This window comes from Physeter macrocephalus, chromosome 19 (assembly GCF_002837175.3).
Source record: "Physeter macrocephalus isolate SW-GA chromosome 19, ASM283717v5, whole genome shotgun sequence".
Classification (NCBI taxonomy): Eukaryota; Metazoa; Chordata; class Mammalia; order Artiodactyla; family Physeteridae; genus Physeter; species Physeter macrocephalus.
The window spans coordinates 2,159,629-2,180,872 of NC_041232.1; the positions used below are offsets into that span (position 1 = coordinate 2,159,629).

Below are 21,244 nucleotides of genomic sequence, written 5' to 3' on the forward strand. Positions count from 1 at the left end.
CTTAGTTGTGGCAGGCGGGCTCCTTAGTTGTGGCTTGCCTGCTCCTTAGTTGTGGCTTGCCTGCTCCTTAGTTGTGGCATGCGAACTCTTAGTTGCGGCACGCATGAGGGATCTAGTTCCTGGACCAGGGATCGAACCCAGGCCCTCTGCATTGGAAGTGTGGAGTCTTAACCACTGAGCCACCAGGGAAGTCACTATTTTTATAGCTTTTCTTCATGTATATTAATGTTACATTATGGAAGATGGAACCGAGATCAACAATCTGTCTTGAGATATGAGATACAGGATTAGATATTAGATGTCAGGTGCACTTAACTTCTCAAATGTGACACCTTATTCAAATACTATCTGCAAATGATATATTAAAAATACTGAAACTCCAGGACCTCCCTGGTGGTCCAGTGGTTAAGACTCTGTGCTGTCAATGCAGGGGGCACGGGTTCGATCCCTGGTCAGGGAACTAACATCCCACATGCCGTGTGGCATGCCCAAAAGATAAAACAAATAAAAAACAAAACTGAATCCCCACAGCAGCCCTCACTGTTTGCCACTGCTGCTCATACACCTAACAAGGATGTTGTACTTCACTTCTTGCTTTTATAAATTTTTCAATCATTCCTTATGACCCAAAGACCTTGTTAGAAGTGTGCTTTTGATACAGATGCAGGGACTACCATTTGGAAGCAGGACCATCCTATAATTTTGAAAGAATTATAGCAGCTCCAATTTTTTCCACACCAATGTTTTCTTCCAATTATACTATAATTTTTCTAAAGAGGCATTCTTCATTATCAGGTATGTCTGACCTTTACAGAAAAGCTCTGGTCTGCATTCACAGAAACACACACCGTATACAGAGCTCATCTCTGACACACAGCCAGCCTGCCCCTGGCAGTGGCAGCCACAGGAGTGAAAGCTGCTCCAGGTAGGACTGCAGAAGAGCTGACCAGGGGGTGGGACACAGACCATTCATTGTACCAGTGGCCAGGGAGGCAGGCCCTCCAAGTCTATAACACATCAGCACTACCCCAGCCGAGGGCCCAGAAGTTCAGTGTTGAACGGGAGACAAAGACATACCTTGGCTCTGACCAGACAGGCCAGGCCTCAACCCAGGTGGAAAGAGACTTACTGAGTGGGAAGCTTACTGCAACTCAAGTCCAAAGTTCTTTTGCCTCTTGGTTTTCTTTTTATGCAAACTTGGTCCTTACCTTGGAATTCAACATAATTTCTGGAGCCCTGTACCAACGTGTGGCAACGTACTCCGTCAGGAACCCTGTGTGATCATGGTCCGGATCTGCAACACGGGCCAAGCCAAAGTCACAGATCTAAGAGAGAAAATAACAGGACACGTTCTTAGAGATTCTAACCAATTTAACACCAAAACATCATAAACACAAAAAAGACAACAGCAGTAATGATGACAAGTAACTGCTACCATTCCTATGTGGCAGATGCTTCTTGGAATTCTACACACTCACTCTTACCTAATCCTCACCACAATCTGAAAGGCAACTGCTGCGCATCAGACAGGAACAGGCTGGAGGAGTCTTGAACAGAACACATCTTCAGAGGTATCCTCACCTCTCATTATCTGCTTATCCCACAGCAACTTTGCTTAGGCCACTTGACAAAAACTGTTCTGCTTGGAAAATAAGGTTACCCAAACCAGACCTCTCCTGCTGACGCTCGGGGGTGGTCATCGTGGGATCAACTCCTCTCCCGCACTCGCCCTCTCTCCGTAGACCTGACCTGCTGGTCCTCCACCTGCTCTTCCTACCTCCTTCCCCCTCCACGTAGCCAAACGCACTCCCAAAGCTTTAAAAGATATTTCACATACTGAAGATGAATCTTTTTAAAAAAAACAAACACTCAGCTTCTAATTTCTCCTGACTCACAAAAGTACTTGCTGGCCTTTCACCATTCAACGCTTTGGTGCTACTCCAGCTCCAATGTATAAGGAAAGTAACTATAACATATTTAGTCCCGTACAATTTCAGCATATTTTAATTCCTAGCTCCTGGGGAACTAAGCCGAGAGAGAGAGATGTTAACAAAGACAGGCCAGAGTCTAGCAGAAGGCAGCCTGGAAGACAGAGATCACTTTGGAGGCTTATTGCTTTAATTCACCTAAGAAGTGATAAGGGTCTGAGCTCAGGCCATAAAAATAGGATAAAGAGGAAGGGACACACCTCAGAGATACTCATGAGACGTAAATGGACATCAACCTCTGCTCAGAGATCCCATAGTTGAAGTTCTCCACAATTCAGAAAGATTCTGAACGCTCCCGTCCACCTCACCAGTGTCTCCCTCTAGCCTTGGACACTGGCATCCCCATGTGGCACCTCTGACCTCACAGGCCCTGCTGCTTGCTTCGACTGCAGCATTCAAGAGAAGTGACATATCTGTGTTGCCCAATTTCCGTCTTTTGACATACTGTCACTGCATCTTCAAAAGGAGCCAATGCCACATCTGCTTCCCCAGTCGCTCTTCCACAGGCTACGCTCTAAGCGCACCCTAAAAGAGCTGCATGGTAAGGCTGCCTGGGCCCTCTTGCAGCTGACAGTCCCCTCTTGGCCTCCCGTGCCCCCCAGCACCAGCCTCACCTCTTGAGCTGGCCAGCTTGCTGATGCCATCGCATCCTTGACAGCCCCGGGCCTGTCAGAGGATCGGGCTGTTGGACGGCCTTAAGTTTTACAGGGGGACCGTAGTAAGCTCTAACCTCAGCTTGACTGATCTTGAGGCTTTCGACATACCTGCGCCCTATTTGTTTCCTTTGAGCCTATTTTACCAAGTCCCGTGAAAAAAACTGCAGGAATACTCAGTTCACTAGCAGTACAATCCCTGCAGGCGTGATTCCAGCTCAGGAAGCAAGAGAGGAGCGATTTCTCCTTACATGCAAAGGTGGGTCCTCTAAGCCATCCAGAAGTCGCCATTTGCCACGCTGGACTACCACCAATTCACGTCAATTCCGTGTGGCTTCAACTTTCAATACAGCCCACAGTTTCTCTTTTTTCAGGGCTAACACCTCATCCTCTGATTCAAGTTCAATCAAAGCTCAGCACTTGGTCTGCCTTCTGCATGTAAATGGACACTTGAAACCATATTCTGAGTCATGCGCTGCATCTCAGCAGCAGAGTAAAAGCACTGCAAGCCACTGACCAGGATTCCCAGATCCTTCACCGCCCTCTACTACACTCAGCCCCACAGTGTGGATGGGTCCAGACTTGATCCACAGCTTTTTGTGGGTCCGTGGAACCACAAAACAAATCCCCGATTAAAAAAAAACAGCATATAGGAAATTCCCAGCTCAGTGAGGCCAAGTACCGAGGCTGACTTCTCCACACACCTCTGGGAGCATGGACAAAGAAAAAGAAGCCGCACTTTGGGAGGCTTGATGGGATTCTTAAACATCTACAAAGACAGGGTAAGTGGTGTGAGCAACTTTAAACACAGCTGTGGCAGGCTGGATTTTCTAAAGAGGGTCATACCAATATAACCCTTACCCACGCTCCTGTTTCAAGCTCTTTGGCTGCATTTGTATCAAGAGGGCAGGATCTATCTTCCCTTCTCTCTTTTTTTTTTAACGGTACACGGGCCTCTCACTGTTGCGGCCTCTCCCGTTGCGGAGCACAGGATCCGGATGCGCACACTCAGCGGCCATGGCTCACAGGCCTAGCTGCTCCGCGGCATGTGGGATCTTCCCGGACAGGGGCACGAACCCGTGTCCCCTGCATCGGCAGGCGGTCTCTCAACCACTGCACCACCAGGGAAGCCCTTCCCTTCTCTTGAATCTGGCCAAACCTTTGTAACTGCCTAAACCAACAGAATATAGTGGTAGTGATGCTGTGAGACTTCCGAGGCAAAATCATAAAATGCAATGTGGCTTCTACCTGGCTCTCTCCACTGGGGTACTTGGAACCCTCTGCCCATGTTGGGTTTCACTTTTCTGAACTCTGCTAATACTTTACTTGACGTGTATTATATGTAAGCACATACCCACAAACCATGACACCAGGGCACGTGGGCTACACGTGGCCGTTCCTTGGCATCAACTGCCAGGCCCTGTGGGAGATGACTTGAGCCTCCACCCCCACATCTTCCAGCCAAGGCCCAGAGGCTGGAGCAGAGACCAGTCACCGCCCACCACTGCACCCTGGATGAACTCCTCACCTGCAGAAACTACGAGCTCTAACATGATTCTTGTTGTTTAAGCCCACTACATTTTTTTTTTCCTTTTCCCAATACGCAGGCCTCTCACTATTGTGGCCTCTCCCGTTGCGGAGCACAGGCTCCGGACGCGCAGGCTCAGCGGCCATGGCTCACGGGCCCAGCGCTCCACGGCATGTGGGATCTTCCCAGACTGGGGCACGAACCCGTTTCCCCTGCATTGGCAGGCAGACTCTCAACCACTGTGCCACCAGGGAAGCCCCATTTTTTTTTTTTTTAATAACAGATTTTCTTTTTCTAGGGCCATTTTGGGTTCACAGCAGAATTCAGCAGAAAGTACAAAGAGTTCCCCATGTACACCTGCCTCCCCCGCCAGGCAGAGCCTCCCCCACTATCAACATCTTGCACCAGAGTGGGACGTCTGTTACAGTCGAGGAACCTACACTGACACATCATTATCACCCGAAGTCCACAGTTTACCTTCAGGTTCACTCTCGGTGTTGTACATTCTATGAGTTTTGACAAGTGTGTAATGACGTGTATCCACCAGTACTGTCATACAGAAATAGTTTCACCGCCCAAAAAACTCTCTGCGTTTTGCCTTCACTTGGTCTTTTTATCCTCAGTTCCTTCTTTGGAAGGCCACTACATTTTGAGGTGATTGTTACAGAGCAAGACACAGCTAACATAGTGGTGCCGGACAGTGTGCTTATTAAGATGGAGCAGCCCTCTCTGAGGAGGACCCACGTGCAGTGACACTGGAACACTGAAGAGATGCCAGCCACAGGAAGACCTTGGGAAACCAGAGCAACTGCCTGGGAGTGTGTGAGGGACAGGGTGGCCCCGCAGCTGAAACCTCCCCAAGTGGCTCTTCAACTGGCTGCCCCTCCAACATCTCAAATGACAGGGCCTTAGTCTGTCTGGAATGAGGGAGACTCGCTTTACCTGACTGCAATCTGATTCCTCCTCGAAATTCCTGCCTGAGTGTTATTTCTAAAACATGAATCACCTTTCTGGCTCAAAAATCTTTTAACCAATCCCCTCTGCCTAGTACATAAAGCCCAAATTCTTCAAGCAAAGACCCTCCATACACTGTCTGCTCGGGTGTCTCCCACCACCATCTCTGTGCCATATCTGCTCCTACCGATAGTTCCATGCCCTTCCTGACTCCATGACGCCCTCTCAGGTGAGGACCTGATGCTCACCATTGCCTGACCCTAAATACCAGCATAAAAGTGACCTCTTCTGAGAGGTTTCACTTTTCTGAACTCTGCTAATACTTTACTTGACGTGTATTATATGTAAGCACATACCCACAAACCATGACAGCTAGCTGTCATGGTATATGATATGTCATGATATATGCCCATCCCCACAGCTGGAATATAAGTCCCTAGAAAAAGGCAATACTCAGCTAACTTTTTATCTGTAAGTGGAGTGGGCTCTCAACATCAGGTGAATAAATGCCTTATTTCAAATGTTTATAGGAAGCATAGCAACTCAGGTGGATTAACTGGCAGGGACTCTAGTACTGACCACTTTTCACAGTATCTGAACTACTGATTATCTCTTAAAAGTAAAAACCAGGGTACAGCATTACCATTAATGTAAAATCTTACATTAATACTTAAACAATAATGTTAAAAAACCTGTATTGTTCAGAGTGGCAAGATGAAGAAGGAAGTTTTAGAATTAGCAGCATTCCTTCCCCATGCTGAACGCTGCAGTACAGCTCCTTCTTTAAACAAGAACTAAAGCGGCAGTCGCTCCTCCTGTCTGGAAGCCATCAGAAGGGGTCCTATGGCCTGAGGGTCACTGTGGGCTGGGAGGAACCGCAGCAGCCCGGCGGTCTTGAGAGAGGGCTTCAGACCAGGACATGGTCTAGGTGCGAGGTGAACAGGGAGTCCACGTGGGGAGGCGGTGGCAGCCCACCCAGGGGACTGGAGTCTGAGCAGAGGGTCCAGGGATTATATTGCACAAATCAATTACATCACTGGAGGCTGCAAAATGGCGACTTCTCTAATTTTATTATGCCTTGTGCATTTATTAGCTGGCATTTATTTTAAGGAAGAGCCATCATTCATCAACTGGGGCTATTTTCTTACCCTGATGCCCAGATCTCACTGGAAAGACAGGGAAAATGTTCAATTCTTTCCTTTTAGTTACCAATTTTCAGAATAGTGAGTTGGTATAAGGAGGATCGGGTTTCATTACTTGTACCCTCCACTCCTAGTATAAGGCATAGAACCAGCAGGTTCTCAAAATTTTTGATTATAATTTAAAAAATAAAGATGGTGATGTAGGGTTTAGACCTCTACAAGACTGCACAACTCAGGACTTCCCTGGTGGTCCAGTGGCTAAGACTCCACACTCCCAATGCAGGGGGCCTGGGTTCAATCCCTGGTCCGGGAAGATCCCACATGCCACGAAGCAACTAAGCCTGTGTGCTACAACTACTGAGCCTGTGTTCCAGAGCCCGCAAGCCACAACTACTGAGCCTGCATGCCACAACTACTGAAGCCTGTGCACCTAGAGCCCGTGCTCCGCAATAAGACAAGCCACTGCAATGAGAAGCCTGCGCACCGCAATGAAGAGTAGCCCCCGCTTGCCACAACTACAGAAAGCCCGTGCGCAGCAACAAAGGCCAAACGCAGCCGAAAATAAATGAATAAATGAATGAATGAAAAAAACAAAAACATATGGGTTTATTTATTGACTCAATTCTACTCCAGTGACCTATATGCCTACTCTTATGCCAGTATCACAATGTCTTGATTACTATAGCTTTGTAATAAGTTTTGAAATCAGGAAGTGTGAGTCCTCTAACTTTGCTCTTTCATAAGACTGTTTTGGCTATTCTGGGTCTCTTGAATTTCTATATGCATTTCAGGATCAGCCTGCCCATTTCTGCAAAAAAAGCCACCTGGGACTCCGATACGGATTGCATTAAACCTGTAGATCAAACTGGGAAGTACTGCCATCTTAACAATATTAAGCCTTCCAATCCATGAACATAGGATGTCATTTCATTCACCTAGGTCGTAAATTCACATGCATTTTTACTAGACTGAATCTACATTCCCTTCATCATACTGGAGACAGCTGTAGACCTCCCTCCTTATTTAGCTCTGCCATGTATTAAAATAGAAATATACACAAATGCTGCCCATTTTTAAGAGAACTCTAAGGACTACAAAGGATCTAGGGTTTTCCTATTTATTGGGAATGCATTATTTAGGAATCGAAATCATTAAGATCAACTTTTCTGCTGTTTTCTGAGTGTTTACTGTATAAAATTTATCGAAGAAAAAGGTGACCAATGAAATAGATCTTTCAATGTACACATAATCTTATTTACATATGTAAGTAGAAAAGTACATGTGAATGTAAGAGCACAGAAAAAACTTTGGATGAAAATACACCAATTTGTTATAGTGGTTACCTCTGGAGAAGGAGGAGCAATGGGATCGAGAAGAAAAAAGAGAACTAGCACTCTTTACTTGCATTTTTTTTGCTATAAATGTTTTCATGTATTTCTGGTGTAATTTTAAATCTGAATAACAATAAATATAAATATGCCCCAGTAACATGAGTTTTTCAACAGATATCACCCTAAGAGTAAATAACCAAGCTGACCTTGAGATCGCAGGTGGTGTTGAGCAGCAGGTTGGAAGGTTTGAGGTCACGGTGCAGCACGTTAGCTGAATGGATATATTTTAACCCTCTGAGGATCTGGTAAAGAAAATAGCAGATATGGTCGTTGCTGAGGTGTTGCGTCTTCAAGAGCTTGTAGAGATCTGTTTCCATGAGGTCCTGTACTATATATCTGTTGGGAAAGGTTAAGGTAACACACCAAAATAGCTGGTCACACTTAGCAAAGCACTGAAAACAAAACGAACCCAAAGGGTCCATTATTACATCATGCGGCTCAGGAGGGAAATGAGAACCTGATGAAAACTTGGTACACCTCAACAGAAGGAATCGGAAAGTCGTGACTGTCCTGGTTGAGTTCCTCTTGTTTTCCTGCCTATCCGTGTATCTCAGCATCTAGAATTTTAGTTATGGCTAACTTCATTCCCACAGAAAATAAATTATAAAAACCACTAGGTTTTATAACTTCACCACGATACTATTTCATTAGTGTTTTTGCATTTCTTTTATTCATTTCTGTGTAAATATTACACATCTACAGATTCATGCTAGATGACACATGGTACAGGATTTGAAGGAAACATGACTGGAAAACTCGTCATCTGACAGAGATGTGATTTTCAAGGCAAAAGGTAAAGCAGGACAACAGATGGCAGGAGGAGGCATTTCACTTAAAATAGCACCAGAACTTAGTGACAGAGCTGTCTAAAAATGGAAAGGCTAAAAATAATAATAATAATAATAAAAATAAATAAAATAAAAATGGAAAGGCTGCCTGGAGATAGTGAGCTGCCTCTCCCTGGAGGGGCAGAATGCAAAGTGGGCAAACTGGTGGGAACACTGCTGCGGCCAGAACCGGAACCTTCTCCCATCAGGTCCTCCTCAGCACACTTCACACTTCTACCTTTCAAACACAGTCTTTACCCAGGCAGCCTCCTTTACCCAAGCCTTTACCTGCTTAGACCAGATTTCTAAATGTTGGTCATAGTTAATCACACAACTTCAGAGCTGAGCCAGCCTTGAAGATCATGAGGGCGAGCACGCCAGCTTTAAAAACGAGAAAACTGGACCCAGATGTGAAATGGCGCTAAGATCAGGACAGACTGGACCTGACCAGGTGCTGTACAGGGCACCTTCTTCCACAGTCGACTGCTCTTTCCTTTTCACCATCATAACAAACCATACATTGAGTGGCAAACACATGACTGGAAAAGGTGTTCTCCAAAATTTTCCACAACTACACTTAAAGGAAATCTTTACTGAAACTGACAGAAAATATTGGATTTGCCAAAAAGATACTTAAATCAGTTACTGACAAATGAAAAAATGAATCAGAGAAAAAATGTAAATGATGCAAGTATTACAGTAAATGACAAGCAAAGTACAGTTTCCCCTTAAATGTGCTTTATTACTTTTCCTCCACCCCTATAAGTGCAGGACACGTCCAGTTACATTACTCAACCAGGTGACGGAGCAGTGGAGCAGCTGCCTGAAAAGGATACACATCTTTCATCTGCTCGATGGTTGGTGCTCGAATAATATCATTGATTCCAATGATGTTCTCATGTCTGAAGCGCAGTAAGATTTTTATCTCCCTCAGGGTTCTCTGGCAGTAGGTCTGGTGCTCAAAAGGGCTGATTTTCTTGATAGCTACTCGAACTTTGTTGACATTATCATAAGCAGAGCTAAAAAAATAAATAAAAAAGGAGGGGAGGAGGGGAGATGGCATTAAAAACAGTTCTCAGAACAAGGCGGTAAGTATTAAATGTTTAGCATTCTGGGCAAATACTTGTTTCATACACGTGAAGGAAGCATGTGTATAATCCACAAAGAGGCCTTAAGCTAGGGAGGATACGGATGGCAAAATGCAGCACACACAGAATCTCAAAACTAACAGAGGGCCTGGCCCTGGGAACTGTACAGATGCCCATTTTCATAAATCCAGGAACATGGGCGTATGACACACACACGCCATTTTCCCACTGCTTTTAACAGCAACTGCATTCTGGTGAGAACAATCATTTCTGCCTCCAAAACAACTTCCTACTGTTGTATCAGATTCCACTGACTCAGCAGAAACATTCAAATGACCATCAACCACATCTTCAACCCGAACAAAAATGGACCCAAGAGAGCAATAAGGATATACTGCATAGCACAGGGAATTATAGCCATTATCTTGTAATAACTTCTAATGGAGCATAATCTGTAAAAATACTAAATCACTATGCCGTATATCTGAAACTAATATTGTAAGTCAACTATACTTCAATTAAAAGGTGGGGCAGGAGGATGCATTCATTGATCGCTTGCAACAACTCTATGTGCAAAATGACATGACTATTTCTTCCTCCTCCCCCCCACAAGAAATTTAATCAAGATGTTTGGGTAGCCTTATAACAAAACCTAAAAAGTATTGTTCAAAAAATACCTTCACAGCCATAACACAGGGCCCAGTTCTTTCCAAGTTGTCCTGAAGGTCTGACTTAATAGAATTCCAAGCAGAAGCAATAATAATTTTATCTTCAATTTTATGATGAATTTGAATCTTGAATATTACTACTATCTTTATGAACAATATTCTATTGAATCTTTTCTGTAAGAGCTTTTCATATTAACAAGTATCAACATCTGGTCCATTGACCGAAGCAATGAAAGAACACGGACAGGCAGTAAGACATTACTTCTGGTTTCCTCTGGGTAAGTGCTAGAAACAGGAAACAGTAAAATAAGTTTATTCTCAAGTTTGTGCTTCTATAATGATAACTATCAGTCTACTTATACTGAGAATTACTGATGCATTTGTCTGACTCTACCACAAAACTATGCTGTAGGAGGGACCTTGTCTCACTCAGCTTCAGTGTTCTCACACCATTTATACATTGCACTCGGGTACCCCACCACTTTGAAATGACGTCTATTTCCTTAAATAAAAGAATAACTACTCAAATCTTATTTTGCTTTGGTTTGCTGCAAGAAGGCCTAAACCACTGATTTTTAGGTAGACAGGCAAAGGGATATGTCGTTCAAGCAAGCTTATTCAACACTGGGAGTAAATACTATTAGAAATCAAAACTTTTTTGGTAATTGAGATTTTAGAGCCTGAGTTCAACAAAAGAGAACACAGGTTAAAATAGTTATAAAATATTGGTTTAAACTCAACATTATAAATATCCAGGGCTTCCCTGATGGCTCAGCGGTTAAGAATCCGCCTGCCAATGCAGGGGAAGTGGGTTAGAGCCCTGGTCTGGGAAGATCCCACATGCCGCGGAGCAACTAAGCCTGCGCGCCACAACTACTGAGCCTGCGCTCTAGAGCCCATGAGCCGCAGCTACTGAGCCCCCATGCCATAACTCCTAAAGCCCGCACACCTAGAGCCCGTGCTCCGCAACAAGAGAAGCCACCGTAATGAGAAGCCGGCACACTGCAACGGAAGAGTAGCCCCCGCTTGCCGCCAACTAGAGAAGTCCCGCACGCAGCAACAAAGACCCAACGCAGCCAAAAATAAATAAATAAATATTTTAAAATTAAAATTAAATTAATAAATATCCAGTTTTACTGAAGCATGGTAGTCAAACAAACATGGGCATAAACTTGCCTTTGAGAATAAGACTGCTTGAGGAGAGGGGCTTATGGTCAGTGTGCCCCTCCAACTGTACCGACTGACACTCAGCAATGAAATTGGAACTGGGTATGTTATTTAAAACAGAGAAGGTGTCCCTGGTGGCGCAGTGGTTAAGAACCCGCCTGCCAATGCAGGGGACACAGGTTTGAGCCCTGGTCCAGGAAGATCTCACATGCTGCGGAGCAACTAAGCCCGTGTGCCACAACTACTGAGCCTGCGCTCTAGAGCCCGTGGAGCAACTAAGCCTGCGCGCCACAACTACTGAGCCTGCGCTCTAGAGCCCATGAGCCGCAGCTACTGAGCCCCCATGCCATAACTCCTAAAGCCCGCACACCTAGAGCCCGTGCTCCGCAACAAGAGAAGCCACCGTAATGAGAAGCCGGCACACTGCAACGGAAGAGTAGCCCCCGCTTGCCGCCAACTAGAGAAGTCCCGCACGCAGCAACAAAGACCCAACGCAGCCAAAAATAAATAAATAAATATTTTAAAATTAAAATTAAATTAATAAATATCCAGTTTTACTGAAGCATGGTAGTCAAACAAACATGGGCATAAACTTGCCTTTGAGAATAAGACTGCTTGAGGAGAGGGGCTTATGGTCAGTGTGCCCCTCCAACTGTACCGACTGACACTCAGCAATGAAATTGGAACTGGGTATGTTATTTAAAACAGAGAAGGTGTCCCTGGTGGCGCAGTGGTTAAGAACCCGCCTGCCAATGCAGGGGACACAGGTTTGAGCCCTGGTCCAGGAAGATCTCACATGCTGCGGAGCAACTAAGCCCGTGTGCCACAACTACTGAGCCTGCGCTCTAGAGCCCACAAGTCACAACTACTGAGCCTGCATGCCACAACTACTGAAGTCCACACACCTAGAGCCCGTATTCCACAACAAGTGAAGCCACTGCAATGAGAAGCCCACGCACCGCAACGAAGAGTAGCCCCCGATCACTGCAACTAGAGAAAGCCTGCACACAGCAACAAAGACCCAATGCAACCAAAAATAAATTTAAAGTAAGTAAATAAATAAAACAGAGAGAGAGGCACAGACAGACAGACAGACAGACACACACACACACACACACACACACACACACACACACACACATCCTAAGTAAAGGAGGAAACTTTTATCCAGCCATTTGGTTATACTAACAGGATACAATTACTATTACTGTGCCCTTGAGGAGCTCAAGCTATTGAGAGCACCCAGTCATCTTACATAAATGCAGCTTCAAGTCCCAGATGAATTCTATCCTGAGATACATAAATGGTGGGGAATGGGAGGTCAAGCCCAGAGGTGAGCACACTCAATTCTTAAAACGGTAGATTCCTACTATTCAGCAATAAAAGGAAACAAACTGTTGATATATACAACACAGATGAATCTCAAAATAATTATGCTGAGTGAAGCCAGACCAAAAGAAAAGTACCTCTACTTACATAAAATGCAAACTAGTCTACGAGGACAGAAAGCACATCACAAGGGTTTTACCTGGGGCTGCTGGGAGGGAGGGATTACACAAATGGAAATGGAAGCTAGATAACTTTTGGAGGCGATGAATGTGCATTATCTAATGTTTTGATAGCTTAATGGGTGTATAACATGTCAAAACTTAAACTGTACACTGGTATATTGTTCATCAAGCAATTCTTAAGAGAGCAATTATAAAAAAGAGCCAGTGCTCTCCAAATGCATGGTGAATTCCAGGACCAGGGTGGGTGGGAACAGAGATTCCAGAACTGTATTTGACCAGTTAATGTGGAAGTAGAAGCCCACAAAATTCTGGAGTAGATTATTTAACAGATGTTTTGTGATCGCTTAGGGAAGAAAAGGGAACCAGCATGAGTCAATTATGAACAAGTCATGCTAAACTAACCTCATTTCCTGTTTTGACAGGGTTACCACAACAACAGGAGGGTGACGCCAGAGCTGCGGCGGATTCAAGCCACACTTGTCAAGCACTTCCCACTTCTGAGACTTTGTGTTAGTAATCGGGGCAAAACCAAACAGTGATCCTGCTCTTAAAAAGCTGGCAATTTAGTGAGGGAAGGAGACAGGAAGAGACAGCATGCACTGCCTTTATCACAGTAAAGCACTTCTGAAACCCAAGGAGAAACTGGGTAGATTAAGTCCAAATAAGGGCAACAAAGAGAGGATTAAAAGAAGTTGAGGCCTGTAGAAACCATACCCTGAAAGATGAGCAGGCTTTCCAAAGAGGAGCAAGGGCACAGAGAAGGTGAGAGGCAACATGTGCAGAGAAAAACAATCAGGCCATCTACGGGGACAGCTGGCCCTCACCCAACCAGGCACCTCCTCACCCAGTGGTGATTATGGGATCCGGGGAATGTGCCATCAGGAGCCCCAAAAGCCCAAGGCGGCGAGCAGAATGCTCCTCCAGGGTGTGTACCACAAGGGGTGGCCAAGGGGAGCTATCTGCAGGGTATACACGGTGCGTGGACTGTTGGGCTGGGGGGTCCACAAGCTCCAGCTCATGGGGGTTTGGGGGGCACAGCACTGGTTGGGAAGAGAAGAGGGCTATGCTGGAGGTCTGTTCTCCTGGAACTGCTGACACCCAACTCTAAAAAGCCGAAGATTTTTCAATCTGAACCTGATCTTCCAGGTCTTTAAGAAAGCTTATCTGTCTCGGGGCGGGGGGGGAGGGAATACATTTCTTGTTTCTTAGTTTGATTTATATGGTATGTGATGCTCCATTTGTATTCCTGACCCAGGCCTTGCAAACAAAACATGAGGGGCAGGCCTGGGTTTGGGAGGCACAAAATGAAGATGGGGGTAGGGGAAGACAATGACAGTCTTGTACTTCCTGATTTAAAGATCTGAGGAGGCTTGCAGGTGATTCGGATGGCTCTGTGCTTCTAGCAGCATTAAAGAGAGAGAACAAGGTTAGGAGTAAGATATGGGAATTTTTAACGGACGCCACAGAGGGTTGCACTACTGAGGAGAGATACGTGGAGAAAACAGGTCTGAGGACAGAACTCAGGAGCAGACAGAGGAGGAGGAACCAGCTAGAGAGTGAGGAAGCACCTATAAGCACCAGGAGAGAGTGATGTTTCAGAAGCCAAGATTATAAAGAGTTCCAAACAGGAATGCTTGACAACAACTGGAAAGCATTCAATGAATCTGCAATCAGCTGATGTGTGGTACCCTGGGTGGCAGTAAATGGAGGGGAGTGGGGACAGGAGTGGAAGCAGCACAGGTGACTACTTTTAAAGAAGGCGAGGAGGAAGAGAATGACTGGCAAATCCAAGGGAACAACCAAAAGGCACAGGCTGTTATGAAAGCAGTGGGTGGGTCGAAGGCTTGTGGACCAGGTGGGGTGAAGAGAAGACTCCCCAAAACTAGGCAGGTGTGAGAAGGCAGCACACACTTCAGGCAAACCAGAGGTGCATGCAAAGCTACAGAGGCCTGCAGGAACCTGCGGCAAGAGAGTGGGACGCAAGGGAACACGGATGGGGTTGAAGCCGGAGGCATAAGCAGGAACCAGGCCATGTTTAAGTATCTATAATTTTACCTTGGGGAGGCACCAAAGGATGTTAGGCAGGGATTTTAAGCATGGCGATATTTTTATGAAGTTCCCTCAGGTAGTAGTTTATTGAAGGAATGGAATGGGGAAGGCAGTGCACCAGGCAGGAGCCGTCTTAGCCAACTTGGAACGATGGTGGAGCCACAGCTTTGGAGAAAGTGGCCACAGGCAACTCAAGAAGTAGTGCCTACTTCACAAACCTCGTTTCCTAGCTTGGTACTGTTCAAATGCTCTCCATTCAATTAGACTATATTCCTCAATGGCAGAACTATATAATCTAAATCACTTATGTCTTCTTTCTAGCAGCTGTAACCAAATTCACAGGGGAAAAACAAACAGTGAAGGAGAAGAGACAAATCTTCCTAACAGAAGAACTTGGAGTAATATGTGTAGATCCTCTCCCCTCCAGGAGGTGGAACTCAGTCTCTCCCAGCCCCCACCCCTTGCAGGCAGGCTGAACTTAAGAGACTTGCTTCAAAAGAACAGAATGTGAAGAGGGAAGACAGTAACTTTACAGTGGAGAAGCCTGGCAGATACCACCTCCACCAGGCGATCAGTTACCACTACCAGTGACGTCATGTGGACATTGTGACTCCCTGATAGGATGAGGCGAGAAAGGCAGCTCATCTCTGTGATATTCTTTCCCCAAACCTGTAACCCCAGGCTAATAGTGAGAAGAACATCAGACAAACCCAAGTTGAGGGATATTCTACAAAATACTTGACGAGTACTCTTTAAATCATGAAAAGAAAAGTGAGAAAACAGTCACAGAGAGACAGGCAGACATAACAAATAAATGCATGTAGTATCCTGGATTGGATCCTGGAACAGAAAAAGGAAATCAGTGGAAAAGCAAATTCCAAATAAAGTCTGAAATTTCTTTATACCAATGCTGGTTTCTCAGTTTTGATAAGCGCATACAGTAATGTAAGATGTTAACATCAAGGGAAACAGAAACTGGGTGGGGGCTTATGGGAACCCTCTGCACTATCTTGGCAACTTTTCTGTAAACCTAAAATTATTCCAACATAAAAGTTTACCTGAAGAAGGTCTTCCACTAAGTTATAACTCCAAAACTGATGACATAATTATAATTAACATGTAGAAAATATGGGCTTAATTTAATAAGTAGAAGGAAACATAAACATTTCATAATTATTTACTTTAACTCCCCATAAAAATAAAAATGAATGCCCAATGGAACAAAAATATTCCTAAAAAGGTAACTGAAAACTTTACCTAACTGAACTTTATGTTCCACCTCAATCATTTGACAAACATTTACTAAATACCCAATATAGGCTAAATCTCACTGCAGATTGAAATAAACAGAACATCATCCCACCTGCCTTTCTCCCTTTGAGCATCCTTAAGAATAGGGATGATATTTGAAAGTATTTACTACAAAACTACCTAAAAGAACAAAACCTGTATTGCCAAACATAAGGATTAATACATTATGGGATATTAATATAACAGGTCACTGTGCAGCCATTAAACTAAGTATGAAGATCGTATTAACTAAAGGTGAGATTCAAAATAAACCAACAGACTGCAGATTAAAAATATTTATCTAGAAGAGGCAATATACAGAACAAGCTAGGATGATGGGACCATGAGTGATTTAAAACATAATTGTATTTTGTCTTACTATTTCTGTCTATTCTGTTGGGAGAAAAAAATAACCAGTGAGGGGTAGGTAATATAAGATAAGGCAGCTTGAAGGAAATAACTTGAGTTTTTAAATGAGTTCCTAAAGTTCTAAATACCTTCACAGGCTTTTGCTTCTAACCATGATGAAAGAACAGGGAATGATCTAACTCTCTTATCTTAACTTAAAAAACCAGACAGTATTTATGAAATAACAGTTTTCTGACACCCAGCAACAGGCAACACAGGCCAGCAAGCTGAGTCCTGTGACCGCCCCAGCTTACTGCCTGGAGTTTCCAGGTTTCAATGCAGAGAAGGGAAACCCAAATGGAGCCTGGTAGTCTCCCTGAGTTGAGACAGAATTCGAGATCTGGAGAGTCCAACTCAGAATTTCTGCGGCTAAGTACAGGAGAGGAGAACTTCAGAGAAGGTTGGGGAGATCCGCAGAGGGCTCCCTCTGAGTGTCCAGCTGATAATGATCAGAGATTGTGCATGATCAAATTCCAAGGCTGGGGAAGGAGCCACCAGAGAGGAGCAGATGGACTAATCCATGTGGAACAAGGCTGGGAACAGTTCCTGTTCTACCACTTTTCCAGTAAAGACCTCCTCACACCAGGACAAAAAACTGAGTCCTCAGAAAGGTTGTTGACTCAGTACTGGGGCTAAATTAGCCTTTGACTAAAGGCTATTCTGGACTAAATGCTTGAGAGAGAGTTTTCAAGGGATCAAAGTGTTCCAAGTAACTTAACTGCATCCCAGAAAAAAAAGTCCCAAAGTATTTAAAGAAATATCAAAAAACAATTAGCACTCAATGTAAAATCCAGTGTCTTGCATCCAATCAACATCCAAAAAACCCCCCCAAAAATAAAAAAATCCCCAGGAACTATATTCAATATCTTGCAATAACCTATAATGGAAAAGAATCTGAAAAATATATAAATATTGAATATACTGAATCACTTTGCTGTACATCTGAAATACTGTAAATCAGTAAAAACAACAGCCACAAAAAAAAAGCAGGAAAATACAATCTATAATGAAGAGAAAAGCCAATAAAAAAACACACCTAGGAAGTAGAGATGATAGAATTAGTAGACAATAATGTGTACTGGTATAAATATACTCCATATGTTCATGAACGTAGAGCACGATATAAAGAGAGAAGTGGAAGGTATAAGAAAGACTCAAAATGAACTTCTAGAGATGAAAAAAATACAATGGTTGAAATTAGCAAGAGATTACACACTGAAGAAAAACCTGGTGACCTAGAAGACACAGCAGTAGAATCTAGCCAAAATGTAATACAATGGGGGCGTCGGGGGAAACAGAGCACCAGCGAGCTGCGGGACAAGGTCAAGGTCAAGGAGCTTAACATACGTTTAATTGGAGTCTAACAACTTCACATGTACAAAATCCGAGGGAAAGTAAACATTTCTAGAAAAGTGTTAAATGTCAAGGAAAAAAGAAACATACAAGTGCTCTCTCTACACTGGTTTCCAACTTAGCAACAGGCACCACTTAGTAGCTGAGATTGTCATTACAACAGAGAGTGAAAACTTATGCTGATGCCCAAGTATTAGCTGAGAAAAGCTGCAGTCAGATACCTATGGTATTAAGCTCTGAGATTATAAAAGAATTATTTTTGGATTCCCACTTGGACATACAGAAATAATTTGATATATTATGGACTCTGAGAAACAGAGGAGCCATTTCAAATCTACTATGTTTGCCAGCTGGAATGATAGCAGTCTTGCATGTGAAGGAAAATAAGGCCTGCTCCAAATTGCTCCATGAAAGCTGTACCCTTTATTCTTTAAAAAAGCATTATTCCAAAATTTCAGGATTTCTACTTATTTGGTTATTAGAGTTTAGGAAAGAAACTTTATTCTTTTTTTTTTTTTTTTAACGTTATCTCTCTCCTATCGACTCATTGCAATACTAATTTTTCGTAAGGTACCTTCAGGCTTAGAAAATGCATTTCAGTGTTTCCTATTAAAGCTGAAAGGCAGAGTTTTCTAAGCTCTTTTCATTTCCTTCTTTAGGAGTTTTAAAAACCAAACTGTTTTTCTAAAACGGCACGAACCCGTGTCCCCTGAATCGGCAGGCGGACTCTCAACCACTGCACCACCAGGGAAGCCCAAGAACTTTTATTCTTAAGACTTTATTCATTTGAATAGCTTTACTTTTGTGGTATAGTTCCTTTCACTGTTGGAAGTTCTTTGATTGTGTCTCATAAAATTGACCTTCCCCCCGTCATCCTGAACTTTCCTGCTTTTTTTCTAGGTATATCTGGGTCTGTCCATGGCCCTGACGGCAGGGCGCTCAGCATGGCACTACTCTCCAGTGCTGGTGGTGCTCACACCAGCTCCACTTCCAATTTGGCTACTGCATTCTCACACACACTCCAAGGCTGTGGGGTGTGAGGAGCCGCCCACATGGCTGGCTTGTACTGCCAACTCTTCACACCCTCAACTCCTGATCACACCTCCTCCTCTCAAGGTCATATTTACTACAGTGCAAAAAGCAACAACAGTTAACAGGGTGATGCAGAACTTTCAAGTCTTGTTTCCCCCAGGTCAAGATTTTTATTTTTGATGTACATTACATATGAGGCATATTTTCGCTTTACATCATGTTAACTCACAATTACTGATATACTGTGCTGCCTTGTTTCTTATATGGACATCACTCAAGATATTTATAGTTTGGTGGTGATAATAAAAAGAAATTTTATGAACAATTCTTATTTAATAATAGCTACAATTTATTGAGTGTTTACTATGTGTCAGACATTGCTCTATGTTAATATCTGTGAACCTCTTTCAGAAGATGGTATTTATTTAAGGTGGGTTAAAAAGCACAGCAGGGTTTAATAGGCAGTCAGTCTATGAGGAAAGGCTTGCAGAAGGAAGGAGCCGCAGGAACTAAAGCATGGAAGGTTGGATACAAGTGCAAAGTCGTCAAGTATAGCTGGAGTTTAGAGCTCATCTGGGCAAAAAGCAAAAGGTAACGTCACACAGAGAAATCTGTACTTTATTCTTTTTTAATTTTTAAATTTTATTTTTTTATACAGCAGGTTCTTATTAGTCATCAATTTTATACACATCAGTGTATACATGTCAATCCCAATTACCCAATTCATCACACACACACACACACCCCCGCCGCGGCTTTCCCCCCTTGGTGTCCATACGTTTGGTTCTCTACATCTGTGTCTCAATTTCTGCTCTGCAAACCGGTTCATCTGTACCATTTTTCTAGGTTCCACATATATGCATTAATATACGATATTTGTTTTTCACCTTCTGACTTACTTCACCCTGTATGACAGTCTCTAGATCCATCCACGTCTCAACAAATGACCCAATTTCGTTCCTTTTTATGGCTGAGTAATAATATTCCACTGTATATGTGTACCACATCTTCTTTATCCATTCGTCTGTCGATGGGCATTTAGGTTGCTTCCATGACCTGGCTACTGTAAATAGTGCTGCAATGAACATTGGGGTGCATTTTTTTGAATTATGTTTTTCTCTGGGTATATGCCCAGTAGTGGGATTGCCGGATTATATGGTAATTCTATTTTTAGTTTTTTAAGGAACCTCCATACTGTTCTCCATAGTGGCTGTATCAATTTACATTCCCACCAACAGTGCAGGAGGGTTCCCTATTCTCCACACCCTCTCCAGCATTTGTTGTTTGTAGATTTTCTGATGATGCCCATTCTAACTGGTGTGAGGTGATACCTCATTGTAGTTTTGATTTGCATTTCTCTAATAATTAATGATGCTGTGATTTATGTCAAAGAGTGTTCTTCCTATGTTTTCCTCTAAGAGTTTTATAGTATCCGGTCTTATATTTAGGTCTCGAATCCACTTTGAGTTTATTTTTGTGTATGGTGGGTGTTAGGAAGTGTTCTGATTTCATTTTTTTACATGTTTTCCCAGCACCACTTATTGAAGAGACTGTCTTTTCTCTATTGTATATCCTTGCCTCCTCTGTCATAGATTAGTTGACCATAGGTGCATGGGTTTATCTCTGGGCTTTCCATCTTCTTCCACTGATCTATGTTTCTGTTTTTGTACCAGTACCATATTGTCTTGATGACTGTAGCTTTGTAGTATAGTCTGAAGTCAGGGAGTCTGATCCCTCCAGCTCAGTTTTTTTCCCTCAAGACTGCTTTGGCCCTTCGGAGTCTTTTGTGTCTCCATACAAATTCTAAGATTTTTTGTTCTAGTTCCGTAAGAAATGCCATTGGTAATTTGACAGGGATTGCATTGACTGTAGATAGCTTTGGGTAGTATAGTCATCTTCACAATATTGATTCTTCCAATCCAAGAACATGGTATATCTCTCCATCTGTTGGTATCATCTTTAATTTCTTTCATCAGTGTCTTACAGTTTTCTGCATAAACGTCTTTTGTCTCCCTAGGTAGGTTTATTCCTAGGTATTTTATTCTTTTTGTTGCAATGGTAACTGGGAGTGTCTCCTTAATTTCTCTTTCAGGTATTTCATCATTAGTGTATAGGAATACAAGAGATTTCTGTGCATTAATTTTGTATCCTGCTACTTTACCAAATTCATTGATTAGCTCTAGTAGTTTTCTGGT

General features: G+C 43.4%; 1 protein-coding gene and 1 non-coding gene across 2 annotated transcripts in view; one reads left to right on the top strand and one right to left on the bottom strand.

The window, feature by feature from the left end:
- The window catches only part of MAPK1 (mitogen-activated protein kinase 1), a 99,352-nt gene that overhangs the window by 25,641 nt on the left and 52,467 nt on the right, over positions 1 to 21,244 (bottom strand). Inside the window, exons 2-4 of the mRNA XM_024120474.3 lie at positions 9,320 to 9,502; positions 7,803 to 7,992; positions 1,209 to 1,325 (exon numbers count right to left, since the gene is read on the bottom strand). Coding sequence (XP_023976242.1) covers positions 1,209 to 1,325; positions 7,803 to 7,992; positions 9,320 to 9,502 — 490 coding nt within the window. The remainder of the gene's footprint in view (positions 1 to 1,208; positions 1,326 to 7,802; positions 7,993 to 9,319; positions 9,503 to 21,244) is intronic.
- TRNAD-GUC (transfer RNA aspartic acid (anticodon GUC)) lies at positions 388 to 460 on the top strand. Its single transcript has one exon. It is a non-coding gene; the product is annotated as a tRNA-Asp (tRNA).